Source organism: Coregonus lavaretus (genome assembly GCF_964263955.1).
Source record: "Coregonus lavaretus genome assembly, chromosome: 25".
Classification (NCBI taxonomy): Eukaryota; Metazoa; Chordata; class Actinopteri; order Salmoniformes; family Salmonidae; genus Coregonus; species Coregonus lavaretus.
The window spans coordinates 19121365-19136076 of record NC_140012.1 but is presented as its reverse complement, the minus strand read 5'-3'; the positions used below and the strand labels follow the sequence as shown (position 1 = coordinate 19136076).

The following is a 14712-nucleotide window of genomic DNA, read 5'->3' as shown; positions in this document are numbered from 1 at the left end:
TTACAAATATGATGGCCAAGCATCGTTTTTGCAAAAAAAGACCTTGCTTTTTCATTGTACACTCATTTACTTGTGTGGCTGCTAGCCAAATAGCGTTGCACTTCTATTGTCATCTGATGAAAATGAAGCTGTTTTTTGCCGAATGTGTTGCACTAATGTATTTTCTGTGAAGGAAAACTATAGTTGCACGTCCCTGATCACTCTATTGAAGCAAAAAAACACTGTTGACTTTCAAATAAACCACAAGCCCTGTCAATACACAGCTGGACTCACCTGCTCCCGCTTTCTCCCGTGGTGCTATTTACAAACAAACACACGACTGGCTAAACTGTTTGGGGGAACTACTGTAAGCTTCATCATTTTAAATAATGTGACAGGTGAAATGAAGAACACGATCTGCTTGTATTGCACAAGTTTACAGCAGGTACAGTGCCTTGCAAAAGTATTCATCCCCCTTGGCGTTTTTCCTATTTTGTTGCATTACAATTTTTTTGGGGATTTCATGTAATGGACATACACAAAATAGTCCAAATTGGTGAAGTGAAATAAAAAAAATTACTTGTTTCAAAACATTCTTAAAAATAAATTACGGAAAAGTGGTGCAGGCATATGTATTCACCCCCTTTGCTATGAAGCCCCTAAATAAGATCTGGTGCAACCAATTACCTTCGGAATTTAACATAATTAGTTAAATAAAGTCCACCTGTGTGCAATCTAAGTGTCACATGATCTGTCACATGATCTCAGTATATATACACCTGTTCTGAAAGGCCCCAGAGTCTGCAACACTACTAAGCAAGGGGCACCAACAAGCAAGCGGCACCATGAAGACCAAGGAGCGCTCCAAACAGGTCAGGGACAAAGTTGTGGAGAAGTACAGATCAGGGTTGGGATATAAAAAAAAGATCAGAAACTATGAGCATCCCACGGAGCACCATTAAATCGATTAGTAAAAATTGAAAGAATATGGCACCACAACAAACTTGCCAAGAGAGGGCCGCCCACCAAAACTCATGGACCAGGCAAGGAGGGCATTAATCAGAGAGGCAACAAAGAGACCCAATATAACCCTGAAGGAGCTGCAAAGATCCACAGCGGAGATTGGAATAGTTATGCACGCTCAAGTTGTCTGTTTTTATTTTGTTATTATTTCTTGTTTGTATCACAATTTTTATTTTATTTTGCATCTTCAAGGTGGTAGGCACGTTGTGTAAATCAAATGATACAACCCCCCCCAAAAATCTATTTTCATTCCAGGTTGTAAGGCAACAAAATAGGAAAAATGCCAAGGGGGGTGAATACTTTCGCAAGCCACTGTATTTACTTAATAAGTAGCTATAAATATTAAAATGTATTGAAAAACGTCTAATAAATAGTTTAAACGGTATTGACGGTATTGAAAAACCATCCCGTGGCTATTCTCCGGTATATGGTGTATATACGGTATTCCAACCAAGCCTAATTATTTTCATGTCTTATGATAAACTTTGGCTAATGAATTCATTTTCAATACATATAGTGGATTCCCTACACTGTAAAAACAGAAAGACTCAAAACACCATGATCGTGTAATGAAACTATGAAAAGTAGTGCATCTAACCTGAGATCTGGTGTTTGGAGGGTGTTTGAATGTAAATCCAATGTAAGTGTTATGATACACAGAATGTGTTTTAAAACAGAATAAAAGTACTCTGAAACACCCAAAGAGGTTCTTCCATCTGAATATTGGTGTTTTTAAGAGAGTGTTGTGAAAACACTTTTTGGGGGTTTTCAGTGCATGTAAAAGGCAGCATCAAAACACACAAAATAAAAAAAATGTCAGACTGTGTCTCTCATACAATCAAATGGTTAAGAAATGCAAACGGTTTATAGACTACATATTGATTGATGATAAGGGCCTAAAGAGAATATGTTTTGTGGAATTTCACCTTAATTTTTGTATTGCACAGATTAGAAACAGGAGGAGACAGAGAAAGGTTGAAAGTGGAACAGGCGGAAGCAGGAATTGGACCCCCGTCTTCTGGGGCAAGATGGTACATTTCATTGGAATTTTACACACTCAATCACACAGCCATGATTCTCAGGTGAACTGACATTTACTCAACAAAAAAAAACTACCTGTAAATGTATGCAAGTCATTTCAATGATTTGTTAATTTAATTTTAACATATTTTTGTTGCTGTTGAATAAATCCAACTTAATATGTTTCTCAAAATGTTGGCCTAAGTATGCTTTATAAGAGGATTACCAAAGATAGAGAAAATTGAGTGATTGAACTATTTAGAAGTCTGGTTTTAATCTCCTTGCACTTCCTATCTTGCTCTGTTTTTAGAGGATTGTGGGTAATTCCATTTTTTTTTTACTTCATGAATATTTTACACAATGTTGTATGCATGTTTGAAGAAAGAAAAGCATACATTCTATATTAGTATTAAGCAGCTTGTTGTGCCATGAGGTGTAGGCTTATGATCAGATACATAAATCAATGAAAATACTCCAGAAGAAGTTATCTAATTCTGCACTAGACAGGATTTTAAACATCATAATGGTGTTTAGAAGCTTTAGAGAGAGGACATGACACCAAAAGAGAAGGTATCTAATTTTACAGTAAACAGAAATTGAAACACCAAATAAATGCGTTTTCAACCTCTTCCGATAGTGCTCCCAGTCCCTGGCAAGGTGTTGCACAACACTTTCTTAAGTGGTCTTACAACACACCGTCTCATGCTTCAAAACATCTTCGGGATGATGTGTTTCAATACTCCAGCAAAGTTAAGGTTTCAGCTCCTTCAAGTTGGTGGCAGCTCAATTGTCACTAGTTTTGGTGTTACAAAGCACTTCATTTTAACAGTGTACTAATAAGGTCAATACATTTTTTTTATATTGTTGAATTCCGTTTTAACACCTGGATTCCGTGAGGGCACCAATTATCCTATTTGGACCAGAATGAGGCTCTCCACTACCTATTGTTCCTGCAGTGATGATTCACGATCTTCATTGGATGTTTTCGTAATTTATCTGCAGATAATCGCCAAAAAGCCTAGGCCTACCAGTAGCCTATGTAAATTAGGGAGCCAAATGAATGGCTCTCTAGCGGGAGAGGGCTCGACGGACTGGCGAATTGAGACGTTTAAATGAAAAGTAGCCTAGTTAATATAAAGTGGAAAATGTATCCGGCTGAAAATTAGTCTGTAACCGTCTGATTAGCCAACAGCCAGCGCTAATAGAAAACACTGCTACAGTAAGCCAGTGACCCGTCTAAAATGTTTTGATGTGGGTATTATATTCAGATTATGTCCTGGATCACTGTATTCACTCAGGGGTGTGCTTATCTTTAATCCCCCTCTGATAGAGGCTATAGGCCTACTGATGATAGATATACTTGATCTGGTGTCTGTAAAACTCAGACAGGCAGCGACACGAAGGGGAGATTCAGTGATGACACATTGATTACTAGTGTGTTCAAAAGACAAGAGGAAAACAAAGTAGCCAATGATTGCATTGGAAATGGCAACTTTCACACTTCCATCAAGAGACAGCTGATATGGGATCATGCTAAATGTTAGTGTGTAACAGAGGTGCTTCAGGGAACTATGGTCATGTGATGAGTAAGCTTGCCTGAGATGTCCCAGAGACGTCCCAGAGAGAAATGCTAAGCTTTAGCTCAATGGGCTAATGCAGCCTTGAGCAACCCAGGTTTATTACCCAGTCAGTCATAAGCAGATTCAATAATAGAGGAACCTCTTGCAAAAAAAGTATTTGAGACTAATAACTGCCAATAGAAGCCTAGTCCTTTTAGGAACGAATGGATGGGGCTGGGGGCATTAGTAGAGAGGAGAACCATTTGATTCCAGAGACCGGTGTGTGCAATATTAAGAGTTGATGCTGCAGTTTAATCAACGTGTTCAGTCTCAGCAAAACCTTCTCACCATGACCAGCTAGATTGAACAGTTGTGATCTCTCTCTCTTTTTCTCTCTCTTTCTCTCTCTCAAGCTCTCTCTCGCTCTCCCGCTTTCTCTCTTGGGAGACGTAGGGACTTGGAGCTGGCTGACATTTACATGAACAGCACTTAGGCCCTACTCCCACTACGAGATATGAAGGAGAGTCTGAGGAGCTAGGTGGTGAAAGAGAATTCTACTTTTCAATTCACATTACTAGTGGTGGAAAAAGTACCAAATTGTCATACTTGAGTAAAAGTAAAGATACCATAATAGAAAATGACTCATGTGAAAGTCACCCAGTAAAATACTACCTGAGTAAAAGTCTAAAAGTATTTGGTTTAAAATATACTTAAATATCAAAAGTAAATGTAATTACTAAAATATACTTAAGTATCAAAAGTAAACATTATTTTTATTTTTTTTACAGATAGCCAGGGGTACACTTCAACACTCAGACATCATTACAAATTAAGCATGTGTGTTTAGTGAGTCCACCAGATCAGAGGCAGTAGGGAAGACCAGGGATGTTCTCTTGATAAGTGTGTGAATTAGACCATTTTCCTGTCCTGCTAAGCATTCAAAATGTAACTCAAACAAAGGTAACTGAAATAAATATATATCGCCCCGTAGCACTCACTACTGTCATCATGAAGTGCTTTGAGAGGCTAGTTAACGATCATATCACCTCCACCTTGCCCGACACCCTAGACCCACTGCAATTTGCTTACCGCCCCACAGACGATGCAATCGCCATCGCACTGCACACAGCCCTATCCCATCTGGACAAGAGGAATACCTATGTCAGAATGCTGTTCATTGACTATAGCTCAGCCTTCAACACCATACTACCCTCCAAGCTCATCATTAAGCTCGGGGCCCTGTGCAACTGGGTCCTGGACTTCCTGACGGGCTGCCCCCTGGTGGTGAAGGTAGGAAACAACACCTCCACTTCGCTGATCCTCAACACTGGGGCCCCACAAGGGTGCATGCTCAGCCCCCTCATGTACTCCCTGTTCACCCATGACAGCGTGGCCACGCACGCCTCCAACTCAATCATCAAGTTTGCAGACGACACAACAGTAGTAGGCCTGATTGCCAACAATGACGAGACAGCCTACAAGGAGGAGGTGAGGGCCCTGGCGGAGTGGTGCCAGGAAAATAACCTCTCCCTCAATGTCAACAAAATGAAGGAGCTGATCGTGGACTTCAGGAAACAGCAGAGGGAGCACGCCCCTATACACATTGATGGGACTGCAGTGGAGAAGGTGGAAAGCTTCAAGTTCCTCGGCGTACACATCACTGACAATCTGAAATGGTCCACCCACACAGACAGTGTGGTGAAGAAGGCAAAACAGCACCTCTTCAACCTCAGGTGGCGGAAGAAATTCAGCTTGTCCCCTAAGACCCTCACAAACTTTTACAGATGCACAATTGAGAGCATCCTGTCAGGCTGTATCACCGCTTGGTACGGCAACTGCACCGCCCGCAACCGCAGGGCTCTCCAGAGGGTGGTGCGGTCTGCCCAACGCATCACCGGGAGCACACTGCCTGCCCTCCAGGACAACAACAGCACCCGATGTCACAGGAAGGCCAAAAAGATCATCAAGGACATCAACCACTCGAGCCAGGCCTGTCCACCCCGCTATCATCCAGAAGGCGAGGTCAGTACAGGTGCATCACTGAAAAACAGCTTCACTAGCCGGCTACCACCCGGTTACTCAACCCAGCACCTTAGAGGCTGCTGCCCTATATACATAGACATGGAATCACTGGCCACTTTAATCATGTTTACATACTGCTTTACTCATCTCATATGTATATACTGTATTCTATTCTACTGTATTTTAGTCAATGCCACTCCAACATTGCTCGTCCTAATATTTATATATTTCTTAATTCCATTCTTTTACTTTTAGATTTGTGTATTGTTGTAAATTGTTAGATACTACTGCACTGTTGGCGCTAGGAACACAAGCATTTCGCTAAATCCGCAATAACATCTGCTAAATATGGGTATGTGACCAATAAAATGTTATATGATTTGATTTGGAGTACTTTGGTTGTCAGGGAAAATGTATGGAGTAAAAAGTACATCATTTTCTTTAGGAATGTAGTGAAGTAAAAGTAAAAGTTGTCAAAAATATAAAAAGTAAAGTAAAGTACAGATACCCAAAAAAACTACTTCAGTAGTACTTTAAAGTATTTTTACTTAAGTACTTTACACCACTGCACATTACATCCTTACCTTTCGTTGTGAATGGCAATGAGATAATCTTGGTCCGTCAATATCACAGTAGCCACTAGCCAGTAAGCCCTAACTATTCAATAATGACAGAAACTTTTCTTCTAAAACATATTAGCCTATTGAATAATGCAACCAAACCATATTACACTCTTGAATAATGCAAAATTACAGACAATTAAAGGGTTTAGTTTATCGTCTGTTGGCTACACTCATGACCTTCAAGACAAAAGCACAGAGTTGCTATAATTGAACAATTAACCCTCTAATACAAATATAAAAGTACAGTAGGGCTGCCTTACAACATTACAACAAGCCAGGCTACATTTTTATCAATATCATGAAAATCATTGCATGTGGTAAAAGCAAATTGCGACTGAAAACATGGCTCATTTTTACCCACAGCCATGAGGCTTTTTAATTAGTGTAATGGATTAACTGTTTTATGAGGTCTTTCTATTGTAAAATGTTGTTGCCTGTTTTCCCCAGAGTAGGATAGAAAACAGCGCTTGAATCAGACTATTATTTTAGGGATACTATGGTTGGTGCATGTGCCGTTGTCTTACAGTGTTTTTTTGTCTTAATGTGGGTTTTTTTGCGTGTGTTTTTTATCATGTGTTGGTCATTGTTGCGTGTTCTGTCATTGTAAGTAATTGAGGATGCATGCTGTCATAAAACAATTTCCCAAGTTGGGATTAATAAAGTAATACTATACTCTCTACTCTATAAGTGAATTCACCATGACAAGCTGTTTTATATGGAAGCTCGTACCAGCCACCAAAAATGATTTGTCAACGTGCACAATTAATCTGAGTTTAAGTCTGATCAACTGCCTTCTGATAACACCCACAGCTGCAGGTAGCCTATAGAAACCTATGCGCTCTGATCCCATCTAGGCCAGGGGAAATGTAAAGTAATGTACAGTGCATTCGGAAAGTATTCAGACCCCTTCCCTTTTTCCACATTTTGTTACTTTACAGCCTTATTCTAACATGTATTAAATATTTTTTTCCCCTCATCAATCTACACACAAGATCCCATAATGACTAAGTGAAAACAGTTTTTTAGATTTTTTTGCTAATAATAATTTTTTTAAAGTTTTTTTTATTTTTTTTGACGTATTTACATAAGTATTCAGACCCTTTGCTATGAGACTTGAAATTGAGCTCAGGTGCATCCTGTTTCCATTGATCATACTTGAGATGTTTCTAAAACTTGATTGGAGTCAAGCTGTGGTAAATTCAATTGATTGGACATGATTTGGAAAGGCACACACCTCTATATAAGGTCCCACAGTTGACAGTGCATGTCAGAGCAAAAACCAAGCCATGAGGAGAAAGGAATTGTCCATAGAGCTCCAAGACAGCATTGTGTCGAGACACAGATCTGGGGAAGGGTCCCAAAACATTTCTGCAGCATTGAAGGGCCCCAAGAACACAGTGGCTACATCATTCTTAAATGGAAGAAGTTTGGAACCACCAAGACTCTTCCTAGAGCTGGCCGCCTGGCCAAACTGAGCAATCGGGGGAGAAGGGCCTTGGTCAGGGAGGTGACCAAGAACCCGATGGTCACTCCGACAGAGCTCCAGAGTTCCTCTGTGGAATGGTAGAACCTTCCAGAAGGATAACCATCTCTGCAGCACTCCACCAAATCAGGCATTTATGGTAGAGTGGCCAGACGGAAGCCACTCCTCAGTAAAAGGAACATGACAGCCCGCTTGGAGTTTGCCAAAAGGCACCTAAAGGACTCTCAGACCATGAGAAACAAGATTCTCTGGTCTGATGAAACCAAGATTGAACTCTTTGGCCTGAATGCCAAGCGTCACTTCTGGAGGAAACCTGGCACCATCCCTACAGTGATAGCATGGTGGTGGCAGCATCATGCTGTCTGTAGGGATGTTTTTCAGCGGCAGTGACTGGAAGACTAGTCAGGATCGAGGGAAAGATGAACGGAGCAAAGTACAGAGAGATCCTTGATGAAAACCAGAGCGCTCATGACCTCAGACTGGGGCGAGGGTTAATCTTCCACAGGACAACGACCATAAGCACATAGCCAAGACAACGCAGGAGTGGCTTCGGGACAAGTCTCTGTATGTCCTTGAGTGGCCCAGCCAGAGCCCGGACTTGAACCAGAAAAATATCTCTGGAGAGACCTGAAAATAGCTGTACAGCGACGCTCCCCATCCAACCTGATATAGCTTGAGAAGATCTGCAGAGAAGAATGGGAGAAACTCCCCAAATACAGGTGTGCCAAGCTTGTAGCGACTCGAGGCTGTAATTGGTGCCAAAGTTGCTTCAACAAACTACTGAGTAAAGGGTCTGAATACTTATGTAAATGTAATATTTCTGTTTTTTATTTTTCATTAATTTGCGCATAACAAATTACACCTGTTTTTGCTTCGTCATTATTGGGTATTGTGTGTAGATTGATGAGGAAAAAATACAATTTCATCAATTTTAGAATAAGGCTGTGACATAACAAAATGTGGAAAAAGTAAAGGGGTCAGAATACTTTCTGAATCCACTGTATTTATAGCCTAAAATAGGCCCATTTATTTGTGTTCTGAGAAAATGTGAATGTGATCAAATTTGGTTTATATTCACACTTCGGGTGGCCTTTTTAATAAAAAATTACTGACTGGAATTAATCAATCAACACAATAGTGATGCCATACTGTATGAGTATATCATTAGAGATGCAAAGGCCTATACAATGGAACCCTGCATACAGCGAGCTCAGCCCTGTTAGTTTTTGTCCAATCACAGTTTTTGTCTCTGTCTGTGTAAAGGGTTGTACTGTTTCCATCGTCCCTAGGGCCAGGAGTTTTTCCAGGAGTAAAAAAAAAACAAATGACCTGATTAGACAAATAATCTGGTCCCATCATAGCCCATATAAAACCGTTGATGTATTACTATGTCATACAACTAGGGTCCACAGTTGGTTAGGTTAGCCTACTACCAGATCAGGAAAAACTCTGGGCCCCAGGCAAACAATTTCACCCCCACCACTCTGGGACCTGTGGTGCCACCTCTGAAATCACCATACAATTTTCCCAATGACAAAAACATATCCTATTTGTATGATCTACATTTTAAATGTTTTTGGTGGTGGGGATGGGCTTCCATAGTTCTACGTGGCTCAGTGCAGCTGGCAGCTACTGCAACAATTTCAGAATATAACAGGCTGTTACTGCAATTTCAGGTAAAAACTAAATAAAACAAGTCTCAAATATTAGGAAAATGTCTATACAATTCAGCTTTTCAAAAACATTGCTCTGCTTTTACCATTTATACTGTAGGAAGGTTGGCTCAAGGAGACAATTCTGTTGACACTGCCCTGATTCAAGGGGGGTAACTGTCGGGCGAGTGTTGTACACTACCTCCAGAGGTAGCAGTCGAGACATAGCAAGTACGCAGGTTTAAATTTGAGTAATATGTGTAGCTGATGGTATTTTTTACAAAAAGTTTAGTAATTGTGAAAAGGCTCTTAAGTGGATAGAAAGGCATCGGCATGTAGTTGAACAAATGGAGAATAGAGAAGAAAATGGTTTCCTTGGCACTCACAGTCAACGGAAAGCCTAGCAGTATCCGACAAGACAATTGAAGATAAGTGAGACTTGTTTTGCTCTCACTTTGAGAAATGACAATAGTCTACAACAGTGTTATTTCTGAAAGTGACAAAGATTCAAACCAAATAGTCAGTTGTAGGCCTATTGTGGTCTCATGATACAGCTGATACAGTCCCAGAGTTGGCTGTTTCTATTGTAGAGATTAAACAAATGCTTAAACCATCTAGATCAGTAACTTTCAGCAGTTCAATAATAATCATTTATCTCCCTTTTTTTAGATCAATCTGGCATTATATTTCAATTTAGCTCAGATAGGTAGAGTCCCATATTATATGAAACATTTTACAGATGGAATTTTGTTAACAAAAAGTAAGGCATAATGAGACATAATTTCTGTATTTGACAGCTACAGCTCCCCAAAGAAAAGTAATGAGCATTGAGGAGATTGATAAACAGAAGATTTGAAGACTTTCGCTATTCATAAGTGCATCTTGAAGTGTAGCCATTCGCTGTATGCCTAGGCCTGTGTCTGTATGCCAAGCAGATCAATGTTGAAATATTATCACATTCGGTCAGACCCAAGCATCAGAAGGGTTGATATCTGCAGTAGAAAGATGTTAATTGATATTTTGTTCCAATGCTAAAACAGAGTTGGCTGGTCTCAATTGGCAGGTTTTGGAGATGCTGTGTATGCCTACACTCTGGTAGTAGGTTGGCCAGATATTGGTCCCATGATGTAAAGTTGTAAAATTAGGGTTGTGCCTATTGTATCCATTTAGGAGATTAAGCCATGTAACCTTTTACATAATCAAGCTGATCATCATAATGTGTCTTCAATTACCTTTTGCAGAAAGGAGCAGTCTGAGCAGGTTTAAAGGTAACCTGTCCAGTCTCCAATATTCTGTAGGCTAATCTCCTTGACTACATTCCATGGGGTATCAAACTTTAGTTGCCATGGTAATAGCAGGCATGTGCAAAACAGGGAGATATTTCATTTGCATATGGTTGGCAGGTATATCCTACATGTTACATTCTCATATTTTAGGAACACGCCCTTATGTAACTGGTAAGTGTGGCATTAAAAACGACAGTGATGAAACAATGTAATAACTTCCATCTGCTACAAACCCAAGTGGCCCAGCAAATTATTGCACATATCCCTCCTTAACATAAGGGGGGGAGTGACGTGTGTGTGTGTGGTCCTTTATAACTAGCCTATAATCCTAATTTAGTCAGGCTCAAGGGGAGATGTGGAAGTTCCAAAGGACAGTCCTGCGTAATTCATGTACTCACAGATCTGAGAGAAAGGGAAGGAGGGAGGGATGGATGGAGGGGGGTGGGGGGTGACGTGTGTGCGTGGTCCTTCATAACTAGCCTATAATCCTAATTTAGTCAGGCTCAAGGGGAGATGTGGAAGTTCCAAAGGACAGTCCTGCGTAATTAATGTACTCACAGATCTGAGAGAAAGGGAAGGAGGGAGGGATGGAGGGAGGGGAGAGTGAGGTTTTGCGCACATCCAAGTCACAAATATGCCTATCCCTGGGGAACGACTGTGCACACGCCTCTAAAGTACAGCACTCGACCCCTCAACCGGTACCTGCTTCAATAATAGGCTATAAGAGTAACATCGGATTTTGATATCAGAACAGGTAGGTAGTCTATATGCCTCTATAAGCAAAGATGCCAACAATTTGAAATTCCATGTCTCCAATGGTGGTATAAGAAATTGTTGGCAGATAAGCAGGTGGATTTGCATTGCAGAGTGATGATGGATCTAGCCTAATGCATTTTACCCAATACTCATGATGGCACAACCCAGCAGCGCATCACCCCAACCAGCGCTCACTGATGCGCACACTTACCCTATTTGATCTAACTCGAAATAATGTGATACTATAGCCCCGGGCCTCACATGATAAAGAGAAATCAATACTGTTCCTATCTACTACGCAGTACATATCCACTCACATTAACAGTATAATAGCTGTAATAGTTCTGGAACAGCCATTGCGCCATGGCCAGTGCATGCGTGCCCATTTAGCTCACTCCACTGAACCCTCTATTGATGTCAATGTGGTGGTTATTCATGCACGTGTAGCACTGCCTCGTTATAACAGTTCAACAGTAGTGGTAGCCTAATACTACACTATCACTTTCCATTCATAATTTCACGAAATACACCGCGATTTCCCCCAAGGGAAAATTGGGCAAACGTCAGCCCTGAGCCTGAACCTATTAAAGAAATATGTCGAATAAATTATAATATATATTTTTTTATATTTTACGAAATCATTCTCACATAACCTCTGTCCTGGTGATCATTCGTTCAGTTGACCCTTTCTAATTGAAATCAGTTTATAACACTTGCATAATTCAATACTGCACATAATAAAATACACCACAAACACAATTTGGGCTACAGTATTGGCTACCAATTTATAGGCTGTCCCATATCTATTCCGAGGGACATCCACCGACCACAACTGATGAGATCCGAGTTTCAGGCAAATTCTGCCACGTAAATGTCTTCGTTCTCAAATGTATCGTATCATTTGATCCTTTATCAATTGGCCTATCAATTGATCCGACCATCAACGACACACATCATTCGTTACGTTATAATTCATTTCAACATTTTCAGCAACATTTTACAACTTTGTTACCAGTTTTCCTCCCTCCGTTCTCATCCAATGAACATGCACTTCTCTCCGTTTAACACCGGACCCACCAATAATATAAATTACTAAAAACTTACCTGATATACAGATTATGAAATTGGCGTGAAGAACAATAAATAGTTCCCATATAATATCCATTCTCTGTCTTCATGCCAGGTGCATTACGCTCGGTAAAAACGGGGGTTGCCTATCAGTTGCCGATGTCGAGTCCTCCCAGTCTGTAGCCCGCTGCACACCTTCCAATAGGTATTTTCCACGCCAGACTCATAGCAAGATCTATCTCCAAGTCATGACGCCACACTCTCCCACAAAACTACAATCCCAGAGAGACAGAACCACCGAACTTTAGACCCAAATGTAGAACGAAAGGTAGAATCCTGAAAGCAAAAGTCAGTTGGTAGGCTATTCACACAGTAGTAGAGTTCCTATGTGCCCCGCCAAGACCATCCATAAATGTACTCCCTCCTTGCGTCGGTTGCGATTTGAAAATATTAGTTTCAGTCATTCCGTGTAAACACAACCATGGTCGAAGTATCTTCCTCGTTATCCTGGAAAGAGCGACAGTTAAACTTAGTTAGAGTTCAGAGGAATAACCTAGCTAAAAAATATCTGCTTAACTCCATAACTATGAATGGTAAAACTCCGTCGGGGGGGTTAACTGGTATTGACAGCGTGTGGACAGGAGAGCAGAGCACTACTGGGCGTTCATCTGCAAGGGGGCGTGCTTCGCTCATTTTCACTGTTCAATCCGAGGATACGGTACGTGCCAAGCGCGCTGTCGCGCATCTCACGCGTACACACACATAGGCTGCTACACACTACATTTCATGAAAACTTTAGGAACCCCACATCATCTATTAGCATGTTTGATAAAATATTCAAGAATATAATCACTAATACTTCACACATCAATCCCTGCACTACTGTGACGCTTGACCCATCAGCACACAAAGGCACATCACCCCTCTTATCAGTGCAGCCCAGTGCCCACTCACAGGTCCCGCCAAACAAGACACTGACGCAGTTCACAACACCTGCACGGTAGCTATGAAAATAACCATCTACAGGCTAAACTTAGCCTACATTATATACACACATTCCAAGAGTGAGGGATACCTACCGTTTTTGAGAAAAATGTAAAATCAAAATACTGTTATCCTAATGTAAAATGAAGAATTCGACTGATGCTATCGAGTCCCCAATAACTTCGACACGGAGTTTAAAAGTGAGAATAATCGTCGATTGTGTCATTTTTTACCCCGGGGTGAAAATTTGTGACGGTAGTCTTCTGGCACGCGAGTACCAGGCTATGCCACGAGCCCAGGGAGAGAGCTTCCAGATTAGTGGACGTCAGAAAATGATGCGCGGGCACGTGCGGTGCTCCATGCGCGCCCACGCGGGCACAGGTGGATGAGAGACTGTGGCCCATCCCTCTTGGTAAGGGCAGTAGCTGGCTTGAGAGAAAGAGAGAGCGAGAGAGAGAGAGAAGAGGGCTTTGTGTTGGAGCCTATTTCTTCCAATTTAAGAAATGAGGTAGTCCTACCTGTTTGACAGACGACATTATACAAGATGTAGGATCTTAATTTTAGCAAGTTTGCTAAAGCAGGAATATAATCCTGCAGCAACAGGAAACATTAAATATTATGTGGATGATACTACATTTTAGTAGGGGTACATTTTTCGTAAGAGAAAATCAAGTCTAAAATGTCAATGTGGAGATTACAAACTCCATAGGCCTTTTTAAAGCTCAAATACACTATACGTTTTACATTTCCTGCAGGAACGTTCTCCTACAACAGGGTGATCAAATAAATATCCTACATCTGTAGGCTAGTTACTATCCATAGATTTTGACAGCCAATTCCTTCAGACACCATGACCTACTTAAAAAACGAATTGCTTTTTCTTGTTAGACTCATATCAACATCTCTGCGCATTACTAGTGGTTGGGTAGGCTAAATAAACACAACAGAAAAGGCCTAAGAATAGTGATAAATAAACCGAAATATGCTGGGTAGCTCATGCCCAGATCTCATGGCAAAGCGGTACTGGAGCAAAATTGGAGAATAGTGATAAAGAAACCGAAATATGCTGGGTAGATGTTGCCCAGAGCTCATGGCAGAGCGGTACCGGAGCGAAATTGTTGGCCAACGCTCCAAATTGTTTTCATAAATCCACTTCGCATTCCAGCCAAATTACGCACGCGCGGCTCGTCACACCCCTCCGCTCAAATGCTCTGGTGTGGTATTACAAAATATTCTGCTTGTGTCCAGTCATGTAAA

The 14712-nt window shown here is 41.0% G+C and overlaps 1 protein-coding gene across 1 annotated transcript in view; it reads right to left on the bottom strand.

Annotated features, from left to right (window-relative positions):
- Positions 1-12568, bottom strand: part of LOC311101173 (carbonic anhydrase-related protein 10) — a gene marked incomplete at both ends in the record, with an annotated part of 326103 nt that extends 313535 nt beyond the window's left edge. Inside the window, one exon of the mRNA XM_084142260.1 lies at positions 12508-12568. Within this exon, the coding sequence (XP_083998386.1) occupies positions 12508-12568 (61 nt within the window). The remainder of the gene's footprint in view (positions 1-12507) is intronic.
- Positions 12569-14712: the final 2144 nt, after the last annotated feature.